Raw genomic sequence first — 20,407 nt, 5'->3', positions numbered from 1 at the left:
AGTGTTCATTTCCAATTTCACATAATCGCAACCTCCCCTTGGTTTCACGTAAGGACCATGGTCATTTGGTTAACAATCGCTGCAAAAAAAACAAACCTTGTAAAATCGAATTGGTCACATGCTGACCATCAATCCAGGCACAATTATAGCCATAAGCCAACAATGACCTATATCAGGGCTCTCCAACCTTGGCAACTTTAAGCCTGGTGGACTTCAACTCCCAGAAACCCCCAGCCAGCAAAGCCCTCACCTATATTAGGAGGGTGTTGTTGTTGTTATTTAACAAAGTAGCAATCACTGTGGATTTTGTAACTGGTTACAATCTATACAGTCAATTCCCAGCCTGATGCTTTCTGGTTATTCTGGTTACATTTATTATTTTATTTGACATTGACACTGCCTGACTCCAGTTTACTCTAGGCCAGGGGTAGTCAACCTTTTTATACCTACCACCCACTTTTGTATCTCTGTTAGTAGTAAAAAAATTTAACCGCCCACCAGTTCCACAGTAATATGCCATGTATTGTCGTCTGCGCATGCCTCCCACGCATCGTGGATTGGGGGGGGGGGCGCTGGCTACCACCTCTGCTTGTCTGTTACAGCTGAGTGGTGTGGGGGGAGATGCGCGAGCTATTCTGGGACGAGGCTTTGTTTGCGGTCGCACTATAGAGCCATTTAGTTTCACTTACGTAACGTGAAATAAACTTATGCATGGGTGATACAAAATAGTATATTTTCAGAAATTTAAATTGTCACGGGGAATTTTATGAAAAGCTAATGAAATATTTTTAAATAATGCTATGAATTTTTTTTAAAAAGGCAATTAAATTTAAAAAAAAAGGAAAGTGCTTCAGTATCGGACAAAACCCCTGCCGCCCACCATGAAAGCTGGAACGCCCCACTAGTGGGCGGTAGGGACCAGGTTGACGACCACTGCTCTAGGCGGCTCACAAAATAAAAACAAACAGCAGTGTACAATCCAGATTGTGTGAGCAAATGACAAATCCAGTCAGCAGCACCATACACACACTACACAAGGGATTCCAACTAGCCGAATGTCTGTGGAGATTCTCGGTCATCCAGGTTGTCCCAAAGGTGCTTTTTTTTCAAGAGTTGAAGAAGTTTCTTGGATGAGAAGCGAAACATCTTCAAAGAAAAAGAAGAAAGTCCCAGTTGCCCCTTGAAAAAAGCACCTTTGGGATAGCTAGCCAAATCCCAGGATTTGGGAGTAGAACCAGGTCTTTAAGGTGTTCCAGAATGCCACTGGGAGAAAGCCACCCAGAACTCAAAAGGGGGGGGGGCTATCTCATTCCCGAGGGGAAATGCTCAAAAGACGGCCCCGCTTTCGCTTGTGGGTGCCAATCCTCACCAGGCAGAAACCACGGGAGATAGGCCAGACATAAATGATATCGAGGCTACAGTATCCACACCAACCTGAAATGTTGGGAATGATCGTCCCAAATGTAGAAAGTTTGGAGTACTGGTTAAAAACTAAATAAATAATCTTTTCCCCTCCCCTTCAATAGATAATGGCATCTAGGCGTAAAACCTTTGAAAATAAAAAAATGGCCGTGAAACAAGAACCTATCCCTGATGTTAACATGGAAGATTCTCCACCAGTGTCTGATTCGGATGTAAGTACACTGTATTTCAGATTACTTGATTTTATGCTTCCTGTGTATGGTAGCATTCCCCCAGCTTGCTCTTCTTGGATGGATTTCAGCTCTATAACCTCCAGGCAGCAAGAAATTATGGAAGTGGAAATCTAGCCCTTCGTCTGGCCACCAGTTTGAGGATGATTCTTTGAAAAGACAGCTCTTAATAGAAAAAGGAGAAATGCCAGGCAATTTAAAAAAAAAAAACTATGCTTCCAAATGTCCCAATGGTGTTGGACTTTGGTGCTGGACAGAAACTGGACTTTTTTTCCCCATGAAGATGTTTCACTTCTCATCCAAGAGGCTTGTTCTGAACTGAAGAACTGAACTGAAGAAGCTTCTTGGATGAGAAGTGAATAGTCTTCAATGAAAAACAAAGTCCAGTTGCCTTTTGAAAAAAAAAGGGGAAAAAAAGCATTTTTGGGACAACCGTGACCTGGATGACTGAGAATCATCCCACGGGCATGTTTCCAAATCTTGTAGTGTATCTCTTGATATCAGAAACAGAGACAGAAGTTGGATTTATAAGACTTACAGTGGGTTGCAATTTTATAAGGATATTAGCCATGGCCTGCTATTTCTGATTTGGGCATTTGTCAACAGGAGACACTAAAATATTATACTTTAAATTCACCGTAAATGATCCTTTTATCTCTGTTTAAGGATTCCAGAAAAGAATTCAACAAGACTGAGGATTATTCTTAAATTATTGGTAGATGCCTGTTGCCCTTTCTGCTTCTTAGTGATAAGGACGGCTTTTTTTTTTTTTAAATGTTCTGTTCTTACTTCAAGAATTATTTTGTTCGTCTGCATGGCGGAGGTGAATAAAACGAATAAAACCTCTGCATATTCTGTATATTGTTAGGAGCAGCAAGAATCGGATCGAGCAGCACCTGAGAAGAGCAGTACTCCTGCTTTGGATGTTTTCAGCAGTATGTTGCAGGATACCACAAGTCAGCATCGGGCCCACCTTTTTGATCTGAACTGCAAAATTTGTACAGGTGGGTACAAGGCTCACGATGCTGCTCGTTCATCCTCTGCCCCCCTGTTCATGAAACCATATGTTATAGCCCCAAACCCTGTTGCGATGATACATGTTAATTTTGATTACAATTGCAGGTCAGATTTCTGCCTCTGATGAAGAATCGACTTCAAAAAAGCCCAAATCATCAGCTGCTAAGAAGACAGAACCAAAGTCAGAAACTAAATCCAAACTAGAAAGCTCCACACCAGCAGATGACATGGGGGTGGTAAAAGGGGAAAATCTGGAAAACGTCTCAGAAGCCACTGCTGAACCTGTGACGGAGACAGTGGCTCAGCCATGCATGGAAAGAACTTACCTTCCTTTATCCCAAGTGCAAAACAACTCAGAATCTTCTGTACCCATGGAGACCTCAGCCTATCCTGCATCCTACACCACCGGGATCATCACGACAGTGACTCTTTCTGGCAAAGATCCCCGAACAGCTGTGAGCACCTCTGCAGCTTCTGCTTCTGCTGGGATTTCTCCGTTGCATCCCGCTTCTGCTCCTGACAAAGGGTCTGTAGCAGAGAGCAAGCCAGAAATATTAAGACCTGTTTTATCAGCTCCAAAGTCTATTTTAACAAAACCGTCTTCGTCAGATCCAAGATACTTGGCAGGCCCATCATCTTTAAATGTCAGGTATGCTATGTCCTGGAGTTAGGGTACGATGGTAGCCTATAACACAAAGTGTCTGTCTGTCTGTCTTATCTCTATCTATCTATCTATCTATCTATCTATCTATCTATCTATCTATCTATCTATCTCTCTATCTATCTATCTATCATCTGCCTACATATGTAGACATATTAAAACTGTTCTAACCAAAATGCCAATGCAGTTGATCAAATACCATAATAGGTCTAAACGACTTTAAATTATTTAACACATAGAATAATAGGGTTGGATGGGACCTTGGAGGTCTTCTAGTCAAGCAGGAGACCCTATACCAGTGACGGCTAACCTTTTCAGCATCAAGTGCTGAAACTAAAACATGCATGTGCGCCGAAACAACGAAACCAGGAAGAGAGCAGCTGGCCGGTGCGTACGTGCGCAACAGAACCTGGAAGAGCAGCTGGCAACGGCGTGCATGCCCCCAGAGAGGGCTCTGTATGCCATCTCTGGCATGCATGGCATATGTTCGCCATCATAGCCCTATACCATTCTGGACAAATGGCTGTCCAATCTCTTCTTAAACACCTCCAGGGATGGCGCACCCACAATTTCCAGAAGCAAGCTATTCCATTGATTAATTGCTCTTACTGTCAGGAAATTTCTTCTAAGTTCTAAGTTGGATAGCTATTAAAAGTAACAAAGGGACTGTGTGTTGTGACCCAGGCCCAAGTCGGTAGTAGTAGACGCACTCAGTTCAAAAACAAACAGACTTTATAGAACAGCTGAGAATTAGTCCAAACTAAATCAAAGCAAATTCTTCATAACACAACTCTTCAGTCTTATCACCAACCTTGGTCTAATTAGACAAACTGCCAAAGGCTTTTCTTGGCAAAAGTTCAAAAGCAGAAGACCCCAACAAGAAATAAATGCAGCAAGACAAGAAACAAGTCTATCAATGTTGTTTTCCAACAAAGAGCCCAAGAGCCGTTGCTGGTCTTTTAAGCCTTATGGGAGGGGCCAATCATCTCTTGGCCCTACTCCCGAGTTGTCCTCTTTGCTTTAGCTGCTCTTGCTTTCTGGTAGCTCTTCTCATGCGTGCACTAGGAACAGGCTCCTCCTGTTCCTCTGCCTCACTACTGTAAGCCTCTGGAGGCTCCGGAATCCACACATCACTCCCAGATGGTCCTGGCCTCATCTCTGCCTCCGACTTAAAGCCCTCATCTGGGCCTCCCCCAGCCTCCAGGACTGTCCCATGTTCTTCCTCAGCCTCATCCCTGTCTGACTCCGTTGCCAGCTCCGCAGGCTGCTGGCGGACCACAACACTGTGGAACAAGCAAATCATAACTGTTGCTCCAACCCAACGGATCATATGTGTCCCATCTCCTCCTTGGCAGAAAAGCAGTCTATTTATGTGAATCAGCAAATTGTGGAAAGCTGGATTTAGTGCTGAGTAACTTGCAATTCTGAATTCTGATGTATTGATTGAGTTAACATAAAACAGTGTTTCTCAACCTCAGCCGCTTGAAAAGGTGCGGACTTCAACTCCCAGAATTCGCCAGCCAGCAAGGCTGGCTGGGGAATTCCAGGAGTTGAAGTTCACACTTCCTCAGGTAGCCACGGTTGAAAAACACCAGCTTAAAATTTATATGGCTGCATTACAATGGAAATATTGAAAATGTTTGGAAAGGGGAAGCTGTTATATTAGGGGCAAACATTTTGAGACTTTTTTTTCCTTTTTGGTTTTGCAGTATGTCAGAGATTTGGTCCCCTCCGGAAGGAGATACGTCCCTGTTTCTTTCTCGTCTGAATACCATTTGGAAAGGTTTTATCAACATGCAAAGTGTGGCTAAATTTGTCACCAAAGCTTATCCAGTCTCCGGGTGCTTCGATTATCTCAGTGAGGTAGGATTTTGAAATGTTTACTGCTTTTTGTGTGGACGCTTCTGGAAACTAATTTTGTTTCATTACAGGTAAAAACATCCTCGACTTACAACTGGAATTATGCTCATAAGTCGTGTCGACCATTGTGGGTTGTCACGTGACTGACATGACTTCATGATACTTTTTGTAGCAGTTGTTAAGTGAATCATCATGGTGGTTAGGCAAATCAGATTAAGCAAACACAGTGGTCATTAGGCGATTCCACTGTCTGAAATGGATGAAGTTTTTTGCTGGAAACCTGAAGTAAAAGTCAGTTACCAGCAAAAAAACCCAATATCATAGACATGTGTCTGTCAACTGACTGCTATAGATGTGGACCACTTTCTGAACCCCCAAAATGCAATCACATGAACGGGTGGGCGGCTATCAGAACTTTGAATCTGGGTCATATTTGGGGGTGCTGGTGGAGTCTGTTGTAAATCGAGGGCTGCTTCTAATTGTCTTTTAAGAAATAAAAATATATGTAGCATCTTAATTATACATTGTGTGTATATTGGTCAGAGAGCTTAGGAAACCAACTGTTTAAAAATAATTTACCGTATATACTCGAGTATAAGCCGAGTTTTTCAGCACGTTTTTTGTGCTGAAAAACGTCCCCTCGGCTTATACTCGAGTATATACGGCTTATACTCGAGTTTTTTTTTTCTTCTTTTTTTCATATTATACCAGATGGCGCAAACTTGGCGGGCTTTTGCATTAGCGCGGGGAAGCCCTGCCGGTGCAGTGAGAGGGCGGGGCGGGGGAGCCGCCAGCCTTCTCGGCTGAGGGAGGGAGGGTTTCCCCGACCGGTAGCTGCCTCATTTCCCACCCTCGGCTTATACTCGAGTCCCCAGTTTACCCCAGTTTTTTTGGGGTAAAATTGGGGACCTCGGCTTATACTCGGATCGGCTTATATTCGAGTATATACGGTAAATGATTTTGGTCCAAGTAGGAAATAGACTGTTATTCAGACCCGGATGGTAAACTTAATAGTGAAAGAAATTGTAGTTACATATTTACAAAGGGATTTTAATGTTTCTACTTAGATGCAAGTAAGTTTCTTCTAACAACTTTGCACCAACAGCCAATCCAGAAAAGAGAGATTTCAATTTCTAATATTTGATTATTGGTGGAAGGTCCATATTTTGCAGCTATTGTGACTGAAGCCCTTAATTTACTACTTTGACCCACCTGCATATTGCTTTCTAGGTTCCAAACAGGTTACAATGATTCGCAAACTGAATTTCTAAAAAGGCCATAATGGAAAAGTAACCATAAAACCGCAATAATTAAAAACATTCATAATACGTAAAAGGAGCAGAGGGAAAAATGATGCTGAACTTTATCTCGTGGAACAGCTGGTTGAAGACAGAGTTTTAAGTGAATCATAGTTGTGAGGAGAGGGAGAGGGAGTAGTCGTGTTGAAAATGGTGTTGAATTTGGTTCTTGTAGGTGTCAATTCAACATTTATAATCCATTACAGCAGGCCTCCCTCTGATTCTTAAAGGATTTCCAAGATTGAAATACACCTAGGAAGTTGACTAGCTTCTATTTTATATATTTACAGATCTTTATTCTATGGCCAGAATTCCTCCCAGTGCTCCCAAACATGTATTTCTCACTAAAGCGAACAAACAAACCCCCCCGAAATGGTTGAAAAATAAAACTAAGCATAAAGCATAAAACTAAGCATAGCCACATTGCCTGTAGCAGGGGTATCCAACCTTGGCAACTTTAATACTTGTGGACTTCAACTCCCAGAATTCCCCAGCCAGCCATGGTAACATATAAAATCAAATTCCAAAGTTACCTGGGAGGGTCTCCCCAGTCCTAGTTCAACATACCCACATCATGTTCGCATTTTCCCTGATCATGTTCAGTAGATATGCTATATATTTTTAATCCAGCAAAAAAATTAAGAGCAAATTTAATAACTTGGTAACTTTAGTAACTTCCTATGGAGTTAGCTAGCAATATAACATAACATAATAACACAAATAACATAAATAAATAAACATAAATAAATATGATAGCATAACATAAGGATTTTGGAATATATTTTTTTTCCTGTACCATGCCAAGGTAATAATTGCATACATAAAAACTGCCTATTTATGTAGACAAAACGAGATTATGCATTTTGATTCTTATGAGAGGAAAGCAGTATCAGGTGGGGTTTTTTCCTATTAATTATTATTATTATTATTATTTATTATATTTATTTATTATATTTGTATACTGCCCATCTCCCGAAGGACTCAGGGCAACAACATAAAACAACAGAAAACATATAATACATACAAAACAGCAAAAAGAATAGACAATTAAATTCAGTTGATGCCCTAAAACTTTTAAATACAAATTTAAAACCCCATTTAAACCCCTGATTTAAAAACCCCAATTTAAAACTACGTTCAAGCTAGTCCTGCTCTTCGAAACAGCAACGTCTTCAGCTCGCGGCGGAAGGACCTGAGATCGGGGAGTTGACGAAGCCCCAGAGGGAGCTCGTTCCAGAGGGTAGGGGCCCCCACAGAGAAGGCCCTAATGTCCTAGGTGAAAGCCCTTGGTCTTCAGGACGTCACCTAACAGCTGTCACCCTTAGTTATTCTTGCTGAGAGTGTTGGATGTTGCAAATTACCAACACTTTGAAGTCCTCAAGTTCTTTAATGTTGTGCCAAGTAATTAGATAGTAAGGAGAGAATAATAGCCCTGATTATAAAAGTAAGAATACGACTCTTATAATATTTGGAGCTCAGGTTGAAATGTGGGGTTCTTGGTACTCTCTGAGCTTGGTTCTTTCTTGCAGACATTTCATTACCCAACTAGGTGATATTATCAGTGATCACTGATAACATTCCCTAGCTGGGTAATAAAACCTCTGCAAGAAAACAAGCAAGCTTAGAGAGGCCCCACAATATGACTCCCCTTTATAGTCTAGTTGTTACAGAAAACATTCCCTCAAATTATAGCTATTTCTCATGTTTTCTCTTTAGGATTTACCAGACACAATTCATATCGGAGGGAGGATCTCACCAAAAACAGTGTGGGATTATATTGGCAAACTTAAATCCTCCGTATCTAAGGTAATCAAGTGTGGCAGTACTGTAATCCATTTGAAATGATGATGATGAGGCTGGTGATATAATAACGACTGGGGCCAAATACACCTTCGTAGTGATTCTGTTGCCCAAGGCTGGAGTTAACCTCAGTCTGAATTACTGGCACAAGCAATTGCTAATGTGTTCCATTCTAAATATTTTGAATAGCAGGAACTTTTAAAAGGATTGTGCCGTGCAGCTGCTGTCAGCCATATTTTTTAAAGTAAGCTTTATCGGTGAGCTTTGTAAATAATTGTGGGTATTTTTAAAAGTTAACAATATATTATTAGTGCTTTTTTCTTTGATTTAAATTTAGCAAGAATTTTTGCTGGCCTGTTACAAGGCTTTTATTTAAATATATCCCCAAATATTAATTTTTAAAAAAACATTACCTATTAGAATGAAGTAAAATTTGAATTACTAACAATTATTTTTCGCTACCTTGAGTTTAATAAATTGGTGGGGATTTTTTTTTTTTTAAAGAAGGGTTAGTTAAGACAACTTTTTAAAAACTTTACATCACCTTTGAGTTGATATTCTGGACAAATTCTTTCTAACATAGTGTTTCCTTAGTGTATGTTGCTTTTACTTGCTCTTTTTTTTTTCCTTTCAAGAGTCAGTATTTTTCCTTTATATTTTTATATTCCAGGAATTGTGTTTAATCCGTTTCCACCCAGCAACAGAAGAGGAGGAAGCTGCCTACATCTCTCTCTACTCCTATTTTAGCAGCCGGTGCCGATTTGGAGTTGTAGCTAATAACAACAGGCATGTCAAGGACCTGTATTTGATTCCCCTCAGGGCTAAGGATCCCATTCCATCCAAACTTTTGCCTTTTGAGGGACCAGGTAAGCAATAAACGATAGGAAACACGACATATTTTCCGTTCCCAACTTACAACTAGCTACAAATATTACACCAGACATAACACTCTACATTCATTTATTTAGCATATTCACCCATCTCGCAAAAATATAACTCTAGGTGGCATACAAACATAACAACTGTTAAAAGTATGTAACAACATAATTTTTCTGTGTATGTGTGTGTGTGTGTCTTCAATTTGTTTCCCTAAAGAACAAGATTTTTCTTTCTCTTTAAAACAGTTGTAGACATATTAGCCAAGTTTTACAACATTAATACACAACATAACATGCTTCAGTTTTGAGTGGCATCTTCCTAGCAGTTTATACAATGAAATTCAAGTTGAACAGTAGAATCTGCTTGCCCATTGTTGAATGGCATTTTATATAAGCAGGTATGTTCAGACTAAACTTGATTTCTCACGTCCCAAATCATACAAGATCTCTAGATTTGGGTACAAAAGTTTCCAAGTGAAGTAAAGGAAGAAGAAAATCCAAAGTTTTAAAGTTGCAAATGAGACATAACACCAAGGGCCTTATTTCCCCCTGTGACATCACCTCAATCAAGCATTTGATACATGGGATGGAATATTCTTATAAAAACATCAGAATCGGCGCTCATTCCTTAGTTTTGAAGGTAGATTTTTTTTGGCCCAATAATAGACTTTAGTGATCAAGTTTTGCATGTTACCAAGTATCCTGGAGAAAAATCTGATGTGGTTGCTAACAGTTGACACTATCGTGATGGCACATTACCATCATCGTTGCACATCCTTACGTAGTTATAGAAATAAAAAATTAAATATCTATACTTCTACATTTCTTATCTCAGAGAGATCATACAGTTTTCTGCCCATTCTGAAGAGAGAATGTCTGTATGCTACATGTATAAAGCAAAATGTAAATGTTTCTTCCAATTGCTCTGAAATTCTCTGGATCCAGAAATGCAGACAGATGAGAACCAAAAACAAGAAACGTTCACACATTACCCAAGTCACTCTTCTTACTTTGGACCTTCAAACCCCTTTCTGCCATCTTTTTTTATCACTGAAATTCTCTGTATAATCATAGTAAGTGCAGTGCTAAATTGGCCAGCCCGAATATCACATTGTTGTGGCCACTGGCAACCAGCAGAGATGACAGCAGAGTCAGACAGTGAGGAGATTGGGGAGGAACATGGGCCAGTCCTGGGGGCTGGGGAAAGCTCGGACGAGGGCTCTGCGTTGGAAGCAGAGAGGAAGCTAGACAACAGTGAGGCAGAGGAATGGCTGAAGCCCGTTCCCAATGTGCACATGCGCAGAGCTTCCAGAAGACAAGAACAACTCAGAAAGCAGGGTCGACTTGGGAGTAAAGCCACACCTTGGAGTTGATTGGCCCCTCCCATAGGAAAAAAAAGAGGAGCAAACGGGGAGGGGGAAATTGCAGAAAACAATTCATTTGTTTGGTAGTTTCAAGAGTGAAAAGTTCTGTTTATGACTCTAAGGGACTCTGCCAAGTTTTGCCTTACCCTGTGTTTGGAAACAAGTTACGTGGCAGTTTGCCAAGCGAGATAAGGTGTGTGGAGAAATATTCCTTTGAAAAGCTGGGCAAACCTTGCTGACTGTGAATGAAAGTAATTCACAGTCGTGTAAATAAAAGAGGTTTGGCCAAGACCAATTCCTGCTTTATAAGGGAGCCTAGGTCAGAACACACATGTGAACGTTTAGCATACATTCATAATTTTCTACCAATAATCAATTTATAATTTTGGCAAGGAGGTTCTTCTTCCAGCAGCTACTGGATAAATGAAAGAAAGTGAGAGAGACATATTGGTTCTATGAATCACTGGCAGGAAGCTGTCCAATTGCAGCTTTCAATATTAAAATTCTGCTCCCCTGGTCCTGGTAGACTACTCAGTTTAAGACCTATTGGGCTGGCAAGAACATTGCAAAATGTTCTGTATTCTTGAGGAAAGATCCATAGTTATCAACATCTTGATGAACTCCACAGATACTCTCCTGAAGATTGCATGCATCCTTGGAAAACTAATCCCCAAAGAACCATTCTAAATCGGATAATTTCTTGGCTAAAACAGTCGGGTCTAAAAATACAGTCTCTGTAATAGATTGCCTTGTTATAAATATTTCGCTAAAATTCTGGCAAAAAGGAAGCTGTGATGCATTCTCTGGCAACTTGAAAGGCAGGCCTGGAATCACCTCTAAATAATAATTATTCTTGCTCCGTCAAATGTACATAAGTTGAAATATCTGTACCAGGTCATCTTGGACGTAATGGAAGAGCTGTGGATATGAGTTCATAATCCAATGAGTAGAAGAATCCATCAGGTAAAGACAGAATTTTACTTAGCACCAGTTGTTGGATCTGTCCCACAGCAGCAGATCCCAGATTACAACATTGAGATGCTGCACTGTGCAACCGTCAACATTTCTCAGGAGTTTATTATGGTTTTGCCTTATAGGATCAAACGTTACATATATATATATATATATATTTGCACATAAAAAGTCACTTTGTTCTCTGCAGTTTTTTTTAATGCCGATTTGCTTTGCCATCCTAGAATATCCAAACTTTTATGGATGGTTCAATCAGTACATATTTCAATGTACTTTTGAGAATGGAATGATGGTACTCTTTACAATAAATTCTCAATTCCTATGCAAGTACATTGGCAATCGCAACATCACACTTGTAGCCGTCATCTTAGTTAGGAGATGGGAATTAGAATACAGGCAGGGACCAGGAAATTCTCAAAACACACTTTCTCAAAAGGAAACACGGAACGGTATTTGTGCATGAGTAATTTTGATGAAGATAAGGATTAGTTAGAGTATTTTCACACAAGGAGTTCTTTGTAGTATGGATGAATGTGTAGAAAGATGTAAAAATCATAAATGTTCCCCAGCCCCGATGATGAACTACTGCTTTCATTATATAATCTCAATAAAAGTATTTTATACAAAATGGTAATTGTCTCTTTCGGTCGAATGTTTTGTATGATAAATCGTGCCTCTTTTTGAAATAAAGCCTCAGTTGTACGTAGCTAGCAATATGTAGTAGGATTATTTAACAAGTACATTCAAGGAATATTCTACATCAATAGTCTCCATTTTAGAGTTCAAACTGTTGTTTTACTTGAATTCCAGAGTACAGTTTAAAAAAGAAGAATCAAAACTCAGTTATTTCAAAAGCAATAATTATCTCTTGCTCTAATATATCCAAGGTGGAGACTACAAAAACTTCCAATTTTAAGTAGGCCTATCGTGTTCAATGTATTTACGATGGTTGCAGAGTCCTGGAATCGTGTGATCACCATTTGCTGCCTTCCCAGCCAGTTTCCAACAAGCAAAGTCAATGGGCGGAATTTCAATTTGCTTAGTGACCGTATGATTCAGTCGTTAACTGCAGTGATTAGCTTAACACCCATGGCAAAAAAAAAAAAAGGTCATAAAATCAGGCACGACTCACTTAACAACTGTATTGTTTAGCAATGGAAATTCTGGTCCCAATTGTAGTCGTAAGTCAAGGACTACCTGTCTCAGCAGGGCAGAGGAAGTAAAATAACTACGCAAGTTAGAGTTGTCCACCAGCCAGCCCTGCTTTTAAAGTGTGCTCTTGCAAGGCTTTTACTTACTGAAGCTATGCCAGCACTTTTAGCATTTAAATTATAAAGGATGTACAACAGAATGGCCTTGTACTTGCTCTACCACAGGCTATCATCACCTTCCAACAATAACAATCTTTATCATTGTTCAGATACTGAGTGTGCTTTCATATCCACCAATGAATTGTCAGATTCCTACAAAAAAACCTACCAATACACTTCTCAGGAGTAGCAACTTCCCAGCAATTAAGTTTAGGGTTAGTTTTAAGAAGGAAAACCTCCAGGTGACACAGTGGCATCAACAGTGTCTGAAGTTGCTGACCCATATCAGCATGATACGATAAGAGTTGTATTTCATAGCTGGGGAATTTTTCCTTTCACGCTAATCATTCCCTCAAAAACATGAAATGTATTGCTTGTATCCCAGTTCAAACTTGTTTGACGGTCGGAGGGCAGCCATCTTGGGGGATGAGGCAAACCAAAGTTGGCGTTGGTGTGAATACCAGCTAGGAATAAAGGATCGGATTGGGGTTCAGGAAGGGGCAGAGGCAAAAGGAGAAGCGTCACAGTCCTTCAGGACCAGTACTAAATGAGGATCATCTCTTGGAAAGCTTGCAGAAGTGATCAACTAGACGTCAAAAATATAGTTTCTCTGTTTTCTCAACAGAACAGGAAATATACAGTATAGCCCATCTTCTTTTCACAAGCATCAGGAATTTGCTGGCAAAATTCAGAATTCCATCTATGAGGGCAAGCTGACCTGGTCCAGAGCCAGAAAAAACAGGCCCAAACCATGATACTGCCACCAACATGCTTCCCAGTTGAGATCAATTTCTTCTCCTGGAATGCATTGTTTGCCTTTCGAAAACACATCACGCTTCTCGTTCAACTTCTAACTTGGTCACCTCCATCCACAGAACATTCTTCCAATACGGTACCCTTCCGGTTCGTCCATGTGATCGTTCACAGACTGTAGAGAGCAACAGAGTTCTTCAGGAGGGTAGCGGCTTTCTCCTTGCAAACCTCTCGGGCCTCAGCCACGATGGCCTCAAGAACATTGACATTCTCCAGTGCAAGAGGCCTTCGGTCAGATGTTACCCTGGGTTTCTCCTGCTGGAGTATCACATGCCTTCCTTTTTGTGTAGTTCCTGGGAGATTAACAGTGGGTGTTGAATTGCCTGTTTTTGTATGTGATCTGGTCAACAGTAGACTGGCGGACTCCAAATTCTTTGGAACCTCTTCTAGCCTAACACCAACAACTGCTTTTTGGGAAACCCTGAGAAATTTTCTCAGTTCCAGGCATGACGTAATTCCACCTAACCCGTGTTGCGAAGATCAGGCTGTGATAATGATTTCCCAGAACTCTGTTCTTTAAATAAGGCAGAACTTTCCACACTCACACCTGGTGTGACACCCCATTGACTGAAACCCCTGACTCTTAATTTCACTTTCAAATGAAACAGCAACCCTAGGGGCTCATGTACTTTTGCCATCCAATACTTTTGATCCATTTGCTTAATTGTTTTTTTTTTTTTTTAAATCTAGTTTTAGCAGGTATGGAGAATAAATCTGCTGTTGGGTCATGTTGATGCAGAAATATTGAAAATCCAAAAGGGTTCACAAATATTTCAATTTCATTAATCTGTGCCGCAAATTTCAGTTTTGCAAATGATGTGATTGATCCATGATGAAAAGTATATAAATACGTCCACATACTGATTGATCTGTTTCAGTTTGATAGTTTAGCTCAACTATAATGGGCCAAGGAATATGTTCACTGTAATCAATTATTGAATTTGGAATCAAGAATAATCTCAAATGTAAAACATACTATGTTGTTATAATACAGGTAGCATGTTTAAAACCGAACCCCACACTTATGAAATACAGAATAATAAATTGCTATATATATTTTCATGGCCATGATTTTCAACCATTTATGGTACTTTACATACCATCATCTGGTTATCATTCTGTAACTGAATATGTGAAAATAATAATTAACAGTTCTATTACATAAATACATGTAGCATTAATGGAGATAATACATCATTGCCTAGTGCATTTGTTAATATTTTAGCATGATATATGGCGTAACTTCATTTTCTAATTTATTAAATGATTACTTTTTAATCATAGCAACATACTTCATAATTGATTTAGTAGTAAACTTTTGACTGTATCTTCGAATAAATAAAATAGCAAGTGATTTATCATTAATAAAAGAACTTGCCAGGATTAGTAACTCTCCCTAACCTTAAAAGATGAAATGATTTTTTAAAATGGCTCTTTAAATTCTAAATTTCTTGTTTCTTCCATTTCTCCTTAGGTCTTGAATCAAACCGTCCAAATTTAATTCTTGGATTAGTGATTTGTCAAAAAACAAAGCGTCCTGCAGCTGTATTGGAATCAGAAAAGCCCGAGGAGAAGAGGAGTCGAGTCCAGATACAAGAAGAAGCAGAAGTATTAGGATATTCTAAGGGCAGCACACTTCCACCGCAAGAAAAGAAAACTGCAAAATTTTCTTTGTATTCTGGAGAAACCACGATCAGTACAACCCCTCCTGATTCTCCTCCACCTCCACCTCCAAATCCACCTTCAGAGCCACCTTCAACCGTGGCACCTTCTGTATTAAAAATACTGTCATCCGTTAAAGCAGGAAGCTCAACCACCGTGGCACCATCTAATGCTTCAGGGTCAGGAGCTACCGCTACTCCGGTGTCTCCTGCTGGTTCCTCAGCCTCAAAATCAGCCACACCGCTTGATCACATTTTGCAAACCCTTTTCGGGAAAAAGAAGTCCTTTGATCCTGCCGCCAATGAACCTGAAGCTGCTGTTCATACCTCGAAGCCTGAAGCGCAGGCTGGGATTGACGAAGGGCCGCTTGCTGCTCCTTTAATAGACCCCATTGTGCAACAGTTTGGACAGATGTCGAAAGACAAAGCTATCGAGGAGGAGGAAGATGATAGACCTTACGATCCCGAGGAAGAATATGCTCCGGAGAGAGCTTTTGAAATGCAGGCTGGCGAAAGCAGACTTGAGAAGGGCTGTGAAACTTCGGAACAAGAGGATGAAGCCTACGATCCAGAAGATGAAACCATCTTAGAAGAAGCAAAAGTCGCCGTGGAAGATTTGCCTAATAAAATGTACTCAGACTCTAAAAACAGCTCCATAACCACGTCTGCCCCCTTTGTGCCTGATGCGGCGGCTGCGCCATCCTTGGTAGAGCAACAGAAAATGCTCGAGGAGCTGAATAAACAAATAGAAGAGCAGAAAAGGCAACTTGAAGAACAAGAGGAAGCGCTCAGGCAACAAAGGGCAGCTGTCGGTGTATCCATGGCTCATTTTTCGGTATCCGACGCTTTAATGTCACCGCCTCCCAAACCATCCATCGCGAAAACGGAGTTATTCCAACACGAAAAACCCATTCCTGAAAAACCCGAAATGCCTCCTTCCTCCATTCAGCCTCAACTCTTCAGCCAAGGAAATGATCCCAGACAAAGCAGAGATCCCCGACAAGCTAGGAGAATCCTAACTGAGTGTAATGAAGGTGTGGACTTTAATATAAAGCAACATGGGCTACAGGGAGAACCTTCTGCTGGATTGATCCCTCCACCCAGCTATTCAGGTCCACTCCAGGCTGCGTTTGACAAAGAGGAGAAATGTCATAATGAAACATGGATGGCAGGTGAAACAGGTCCTGCTGTCCCTGAGCAAAATGTGCCTATCAGTTTTGAAAACGTTCCGCAAATTCACCCGGAAATTATAAATAAACCCGCTCCCGTTGAATCGCCCACGAGTGCGCCTGTTCGTAAAGTATTGCTGCCTACCCCTCCCACCCCGTGTTTTATGCCCATTTTCACAGGCTCTAATAATGCACCGACTGTAACTTGGTCAAATGCCTCTCAGGACAACAGCGTTCCAGGGGTCGTAAGAGATTCTTTTTCAAGTTCAACATTTGCACCTCAGGAGAAAATTCCTGGTCACTTTGAAGCAGAAAGAGGTCCGTTGAATTATAACGAAGGCGAAGTCAATCCTCAGTCCGGCCATTTTTACAAACAGAGAGAGTCTTCTACAATTCAGACTGAGGAAGTAAGAGGGGGGCCTCCTTTTCCTTCAGCTGGGCAGAAAGGTCCCCCTCCGGTGCTGTGTGGTGCTTCTGATTTCCATGGGCAAAGGGGTCCGCCCCAGCAATTTAATGAAGGACATAACGTTCCGCCGAATAACGACGGACAAAGAGGCCCGCCACCAAACAGGTTTCCAGCGCCAAGAGCACCTATTCCTTCATTATTTTCTGCACCACATGGTCCACCTGTTTTTGTTGAAAATAGGGGTCCTTCTCCATCGTTTCCTGGTGGGCCAAGAGAAAAAGCATCTTCTCAATTTGAAGATCACAGAGAATCTCAAGCGGAACAGAGAGAATTTTCAGATTCTCAGTATTGCGAGGTGAGCGGTCCTCCTGGCCAGTTTGAAGGATCTGAGCCTCCCCAGTTTGCAGGAAATAGAGGGCCACCTCCATTTCCTTATGGGGGCCAAAGGAGGCCTCCACCCAATCAATTTAAAAATCAAAGAGGGGGCCCATCAACTCAGTTTGGAGGACCAAGAGGTCCATCACCTAATCATTTTGGAGGTACAAGAGGTCCTCCTCCAAATCAGTTTGAAGGACAAAGAGGACCGGCACCGGGTCACATGCCAGGACCAAGGGGACTTCTGCCCTCACCATTTGAAGAGAGGAGAGGAAGTCCACCCCCCAGATTTCCAAACCAGAGGGGCTCAGCACCCAATCAGTTTGGAGGACCAAGGGGACAGGCACCTGCCTCGTTTTCAGAACAAAATGACTCTGCCCCTAACAGACATAATTTTCCAGGACAGTCTCAGCAAGGTATGAAACCATCCCCCAGACCTCTTTTGGATCTTCCAAGCCATCCTCCACAACACAGGAAAGAGATATGGGATGAATCTGGACCGTCTTCTTCTCACCCTAATATTTCAGGGCAGGGTTCTTCATCAGAAGCACAGTGGCCAGCGTCTGATTTTCGAGAGGGTCGAAATAATGACTACAGGGGCCAGGGCTTTGAAGGGAGGCCGAGGGAAAGATTTGAGGGAGGCAATAAGGAAAAAGTGTTAGAGCAGCCGGAGAAATCAGACAATAGATCAAACCGAGGAAACGATGATAGACGGAGGGATCGCGAGCATAATTGGGCTTGGGAAAGAGATCGCGGCAGAAATTGGAATAGGGGTAGGGAAAGAGATTGGGAGAGACACAAAGAGAAAGACTGGGATAAAAACAGAGATAGAAACTACAATAAAGACAGGGAAAGGGATTCAGATCGGGCCAAAGATTGGGAAAGGAACCGGGAAAGAACCAGGATCAGAGAAGGGGATTCTTATCGAAGACGGAACCGGTCCAGAAGCAGAGAACGTGACTACGATAGATTCAGGGACAGGGCCCGCAGCCGGGAAAGAGAGAAAGAGAGGGACCGAGATAGGGACCGTGACAAAGATAGAGGAAGGGACCGCAAGGAGCGCAGCAAAAGTACAGAATGTGATAGAGACTCTAAGCCAGAATCCCAGATGGGCAGCCAAAAGCCATCACATCTGGAAGCTGCTGCTACTGCTGCTAAGTAGAACCTTCAACAAGGAGTCCCTTAGAAGTAAAGGGGGAAACATGTAAGAATTGACTGTGTACTACTTGTATATATTGTATATTCTGTTAGAAAATACTTTGGTAAAAACTTTCATAAAAGACAAATTTTGAATTGTAAATGCAATATATTAAGGTAGGAAGCAGGGAAAACCTGGACTTGATACATTTTGTTCATAAAAGTTTTCTTACAGAATACATAAGACATAATCCTTCCCTGACTGATCCCAGCACCTGTGTACAGATAAGAAGTCAGTAGTGCATAGGACTACTGCTCTTGCCTTTTTAGAGTAGGGGCCTGTAGGAATCCTACTTACTCCCAGAGAAAAATTGTGGTTGGGACCTAACAGTTGTATGATGTGGCTTTGTTTTCCTTATTATCTTGAATTTCCATTTGCAGACAAAAAATGGGAACTGTCTTCAAAAAGCACATTGCTTTTAAAGGTTTCAAAGTTGTGTTTTCCAATAACTTAATTGGTTATTTTATGAGAATTCAAGCAAGATTTTAGAAGCCATAACTTTACATCTCAAATACATAGTGTTTTTGTGTTTTGGTTCCTACTTAACAGCAAAAATATCAATATTTTTGTCCTGAGTTAATCTAGTTATATGGCTTTTGTGTATTTAACAAATGATGGCGGGAGAATAGTGTTGCTACTTACTTGTAATTTGCAGAGTATTTGAATAAGAAATGTTAAATTTCTAAACTCACATTTTACATGAGGGCATTTTGAATGTAATTTCAACTAATTGATGAGCTCAGGCAAGAAGTACATGTGTCTAGATAGACCACTACCTTTCTTATCAATAAACTCTTAAAATTCTGTATTTTTATGAAAGGTGTAATGAAAATTAATGCCCTCTTTACTCAATATAACTAAGCTTTAAAAAAAAACAGGTATTGATTTTTTTTTAACCTAAATTGACTGAACAAAGTGGGAGGAAGGAGAATTATCAAGATTAATACATCAAGCACTGAGTGAAGGAGTTTGACTTTTCTTATGGTTATCGGTCAAAAATATTCATGAACTAAAGACAGTTTAGTTGAGCCAAGATGAAGAACTTTTAAGTTCTAATTTAAGTGGGAGAGATTTCAGGATGCTGGTAATTATTGACACCAACAGCACTGAAATTCTTAATTTTGATAGGAATATGTTCTGTCCATATGAATTCATGGCTACTGTGATAAAATTGGAAGTAAATATTTCTGTAAAGATTGGCGAAATAAAGCCGTTACTAACAATTCTGTACTTTAAAAGGGAAGGCTTTTTACTGTGAAAAACAGTATTCTATTACTTTTTCTGTATTCTTCAAGTTCATTATATAATTCTAAACAGTACATAGAAAAACATTACCAGTTGAATTGGATTTATACATTTACAGATAAAAAGTTACTTTGATATTTTTGTAACCATTTGCAAATGTAAAATTAAATTCGTAACATCTGCATTTTGAAACCTGCAATATAAATAGTACTACCCCATAAATAAATCACTACATAGTTATACTTTATATTGGTACATCTTAGTCTTTAAACATCATGGACATGCTGATATTAAAAAAAATGGCCTGTTTGCAAAATATTTTGCAAAACATTAAAAGAGGTGGTATAGAATGCAAATACCTATGATGTAATTTTTTATTCAAGAAGTTTCTAACTTAAAACCATACATGTAAGTATACTAAATCAAGTGTTGTTTAGGTTTACTTGACAGAAGTTTCTGTAAATTGTATTTTATATTTCAGAATATATCATTGTACATTAAATGTGGAACTTCATAGATTTTTGTTACTGTAAGTCAAATAAACATCTACAGAAAGCCTTGGCATGAATAGTTTTATAGGTACTGATCAAAGCATTAATCTAGTAATGAGTCAGTATAATCTGGGAAGCAACTTGCAAAACAGGATACTTCACTCATTTTTTTAAAAAAATACTATATTTTTGTTGTTGTTTTCAATTAAGAAATGCTACGAGAGGCTCCATTATGGA

The 20,407-nt window shown here is 40.3% G+C and overlaps 1 protein-coding gene across 5 annotated transcripts in view; it reads left to right on the top strand.

Annotated features, from left to right (window-relative positions):
• Nucleotides 1-20,237, top strand: part of DIDO1 (death inducer-obliterator 1) — a 69,850-nt gene extending 49,613 nt beyond the window's left edge. For all 5 annotated transcript variants that reach the window (XM_058178005.1, XM_058178002.1, XM_058178001.1 and 2 more), the window contains 7 exons: nt 1,527-1,634; nt 2,521-2,656; nt 2,775-3,318; nt 5,040-5,193; nt 8,205-8,294; nt 8,959-9,154; nt 15,100-20,237. In XM_058178005.1, the coding sequence (XP_058033988.1) occupies nt 1,527-1,634; nt 2,521-2,656; nt 2,775-3,318; nt 5,040-5,193; nt 8,205-8,294; nt 8,959-9,154; nt 15,100-18,398 (4,527 nt within the window). In that variant the 3' untranslated portion in view covers nt 18,399-20,237. The remainder of the gene's footprint in view (nt 1-1,526; nt 1,635-2,520; nt 2,657-2,774; nt 3,319-5,039; nt 5,194-8,204; nt 8,295-8,958; nt 9,155-15,099) is intronic.
• The last annotated feature ends 170 nt before the right edge of the window (nt 20,238-20,407 follow it).

This window comes from Ahaetulla prasina, chromosome 3, assembly GCF_028640845.1.
Source record: "Ahaetulla prasina isolate Xishuangbanna chromosome 3, ASM2864084v1, whole genome shotgun sequence".
Classification (NCBI taxonomy): Eukaryota; Metazoa; Chordata; class Lepidosauria; order Squamata; family Colubridae; genus Ahaetulla; species Ahaetulla prasina.
This window is presented reverse-complemented; position numbering and strand designations above follow the sequence as displayed.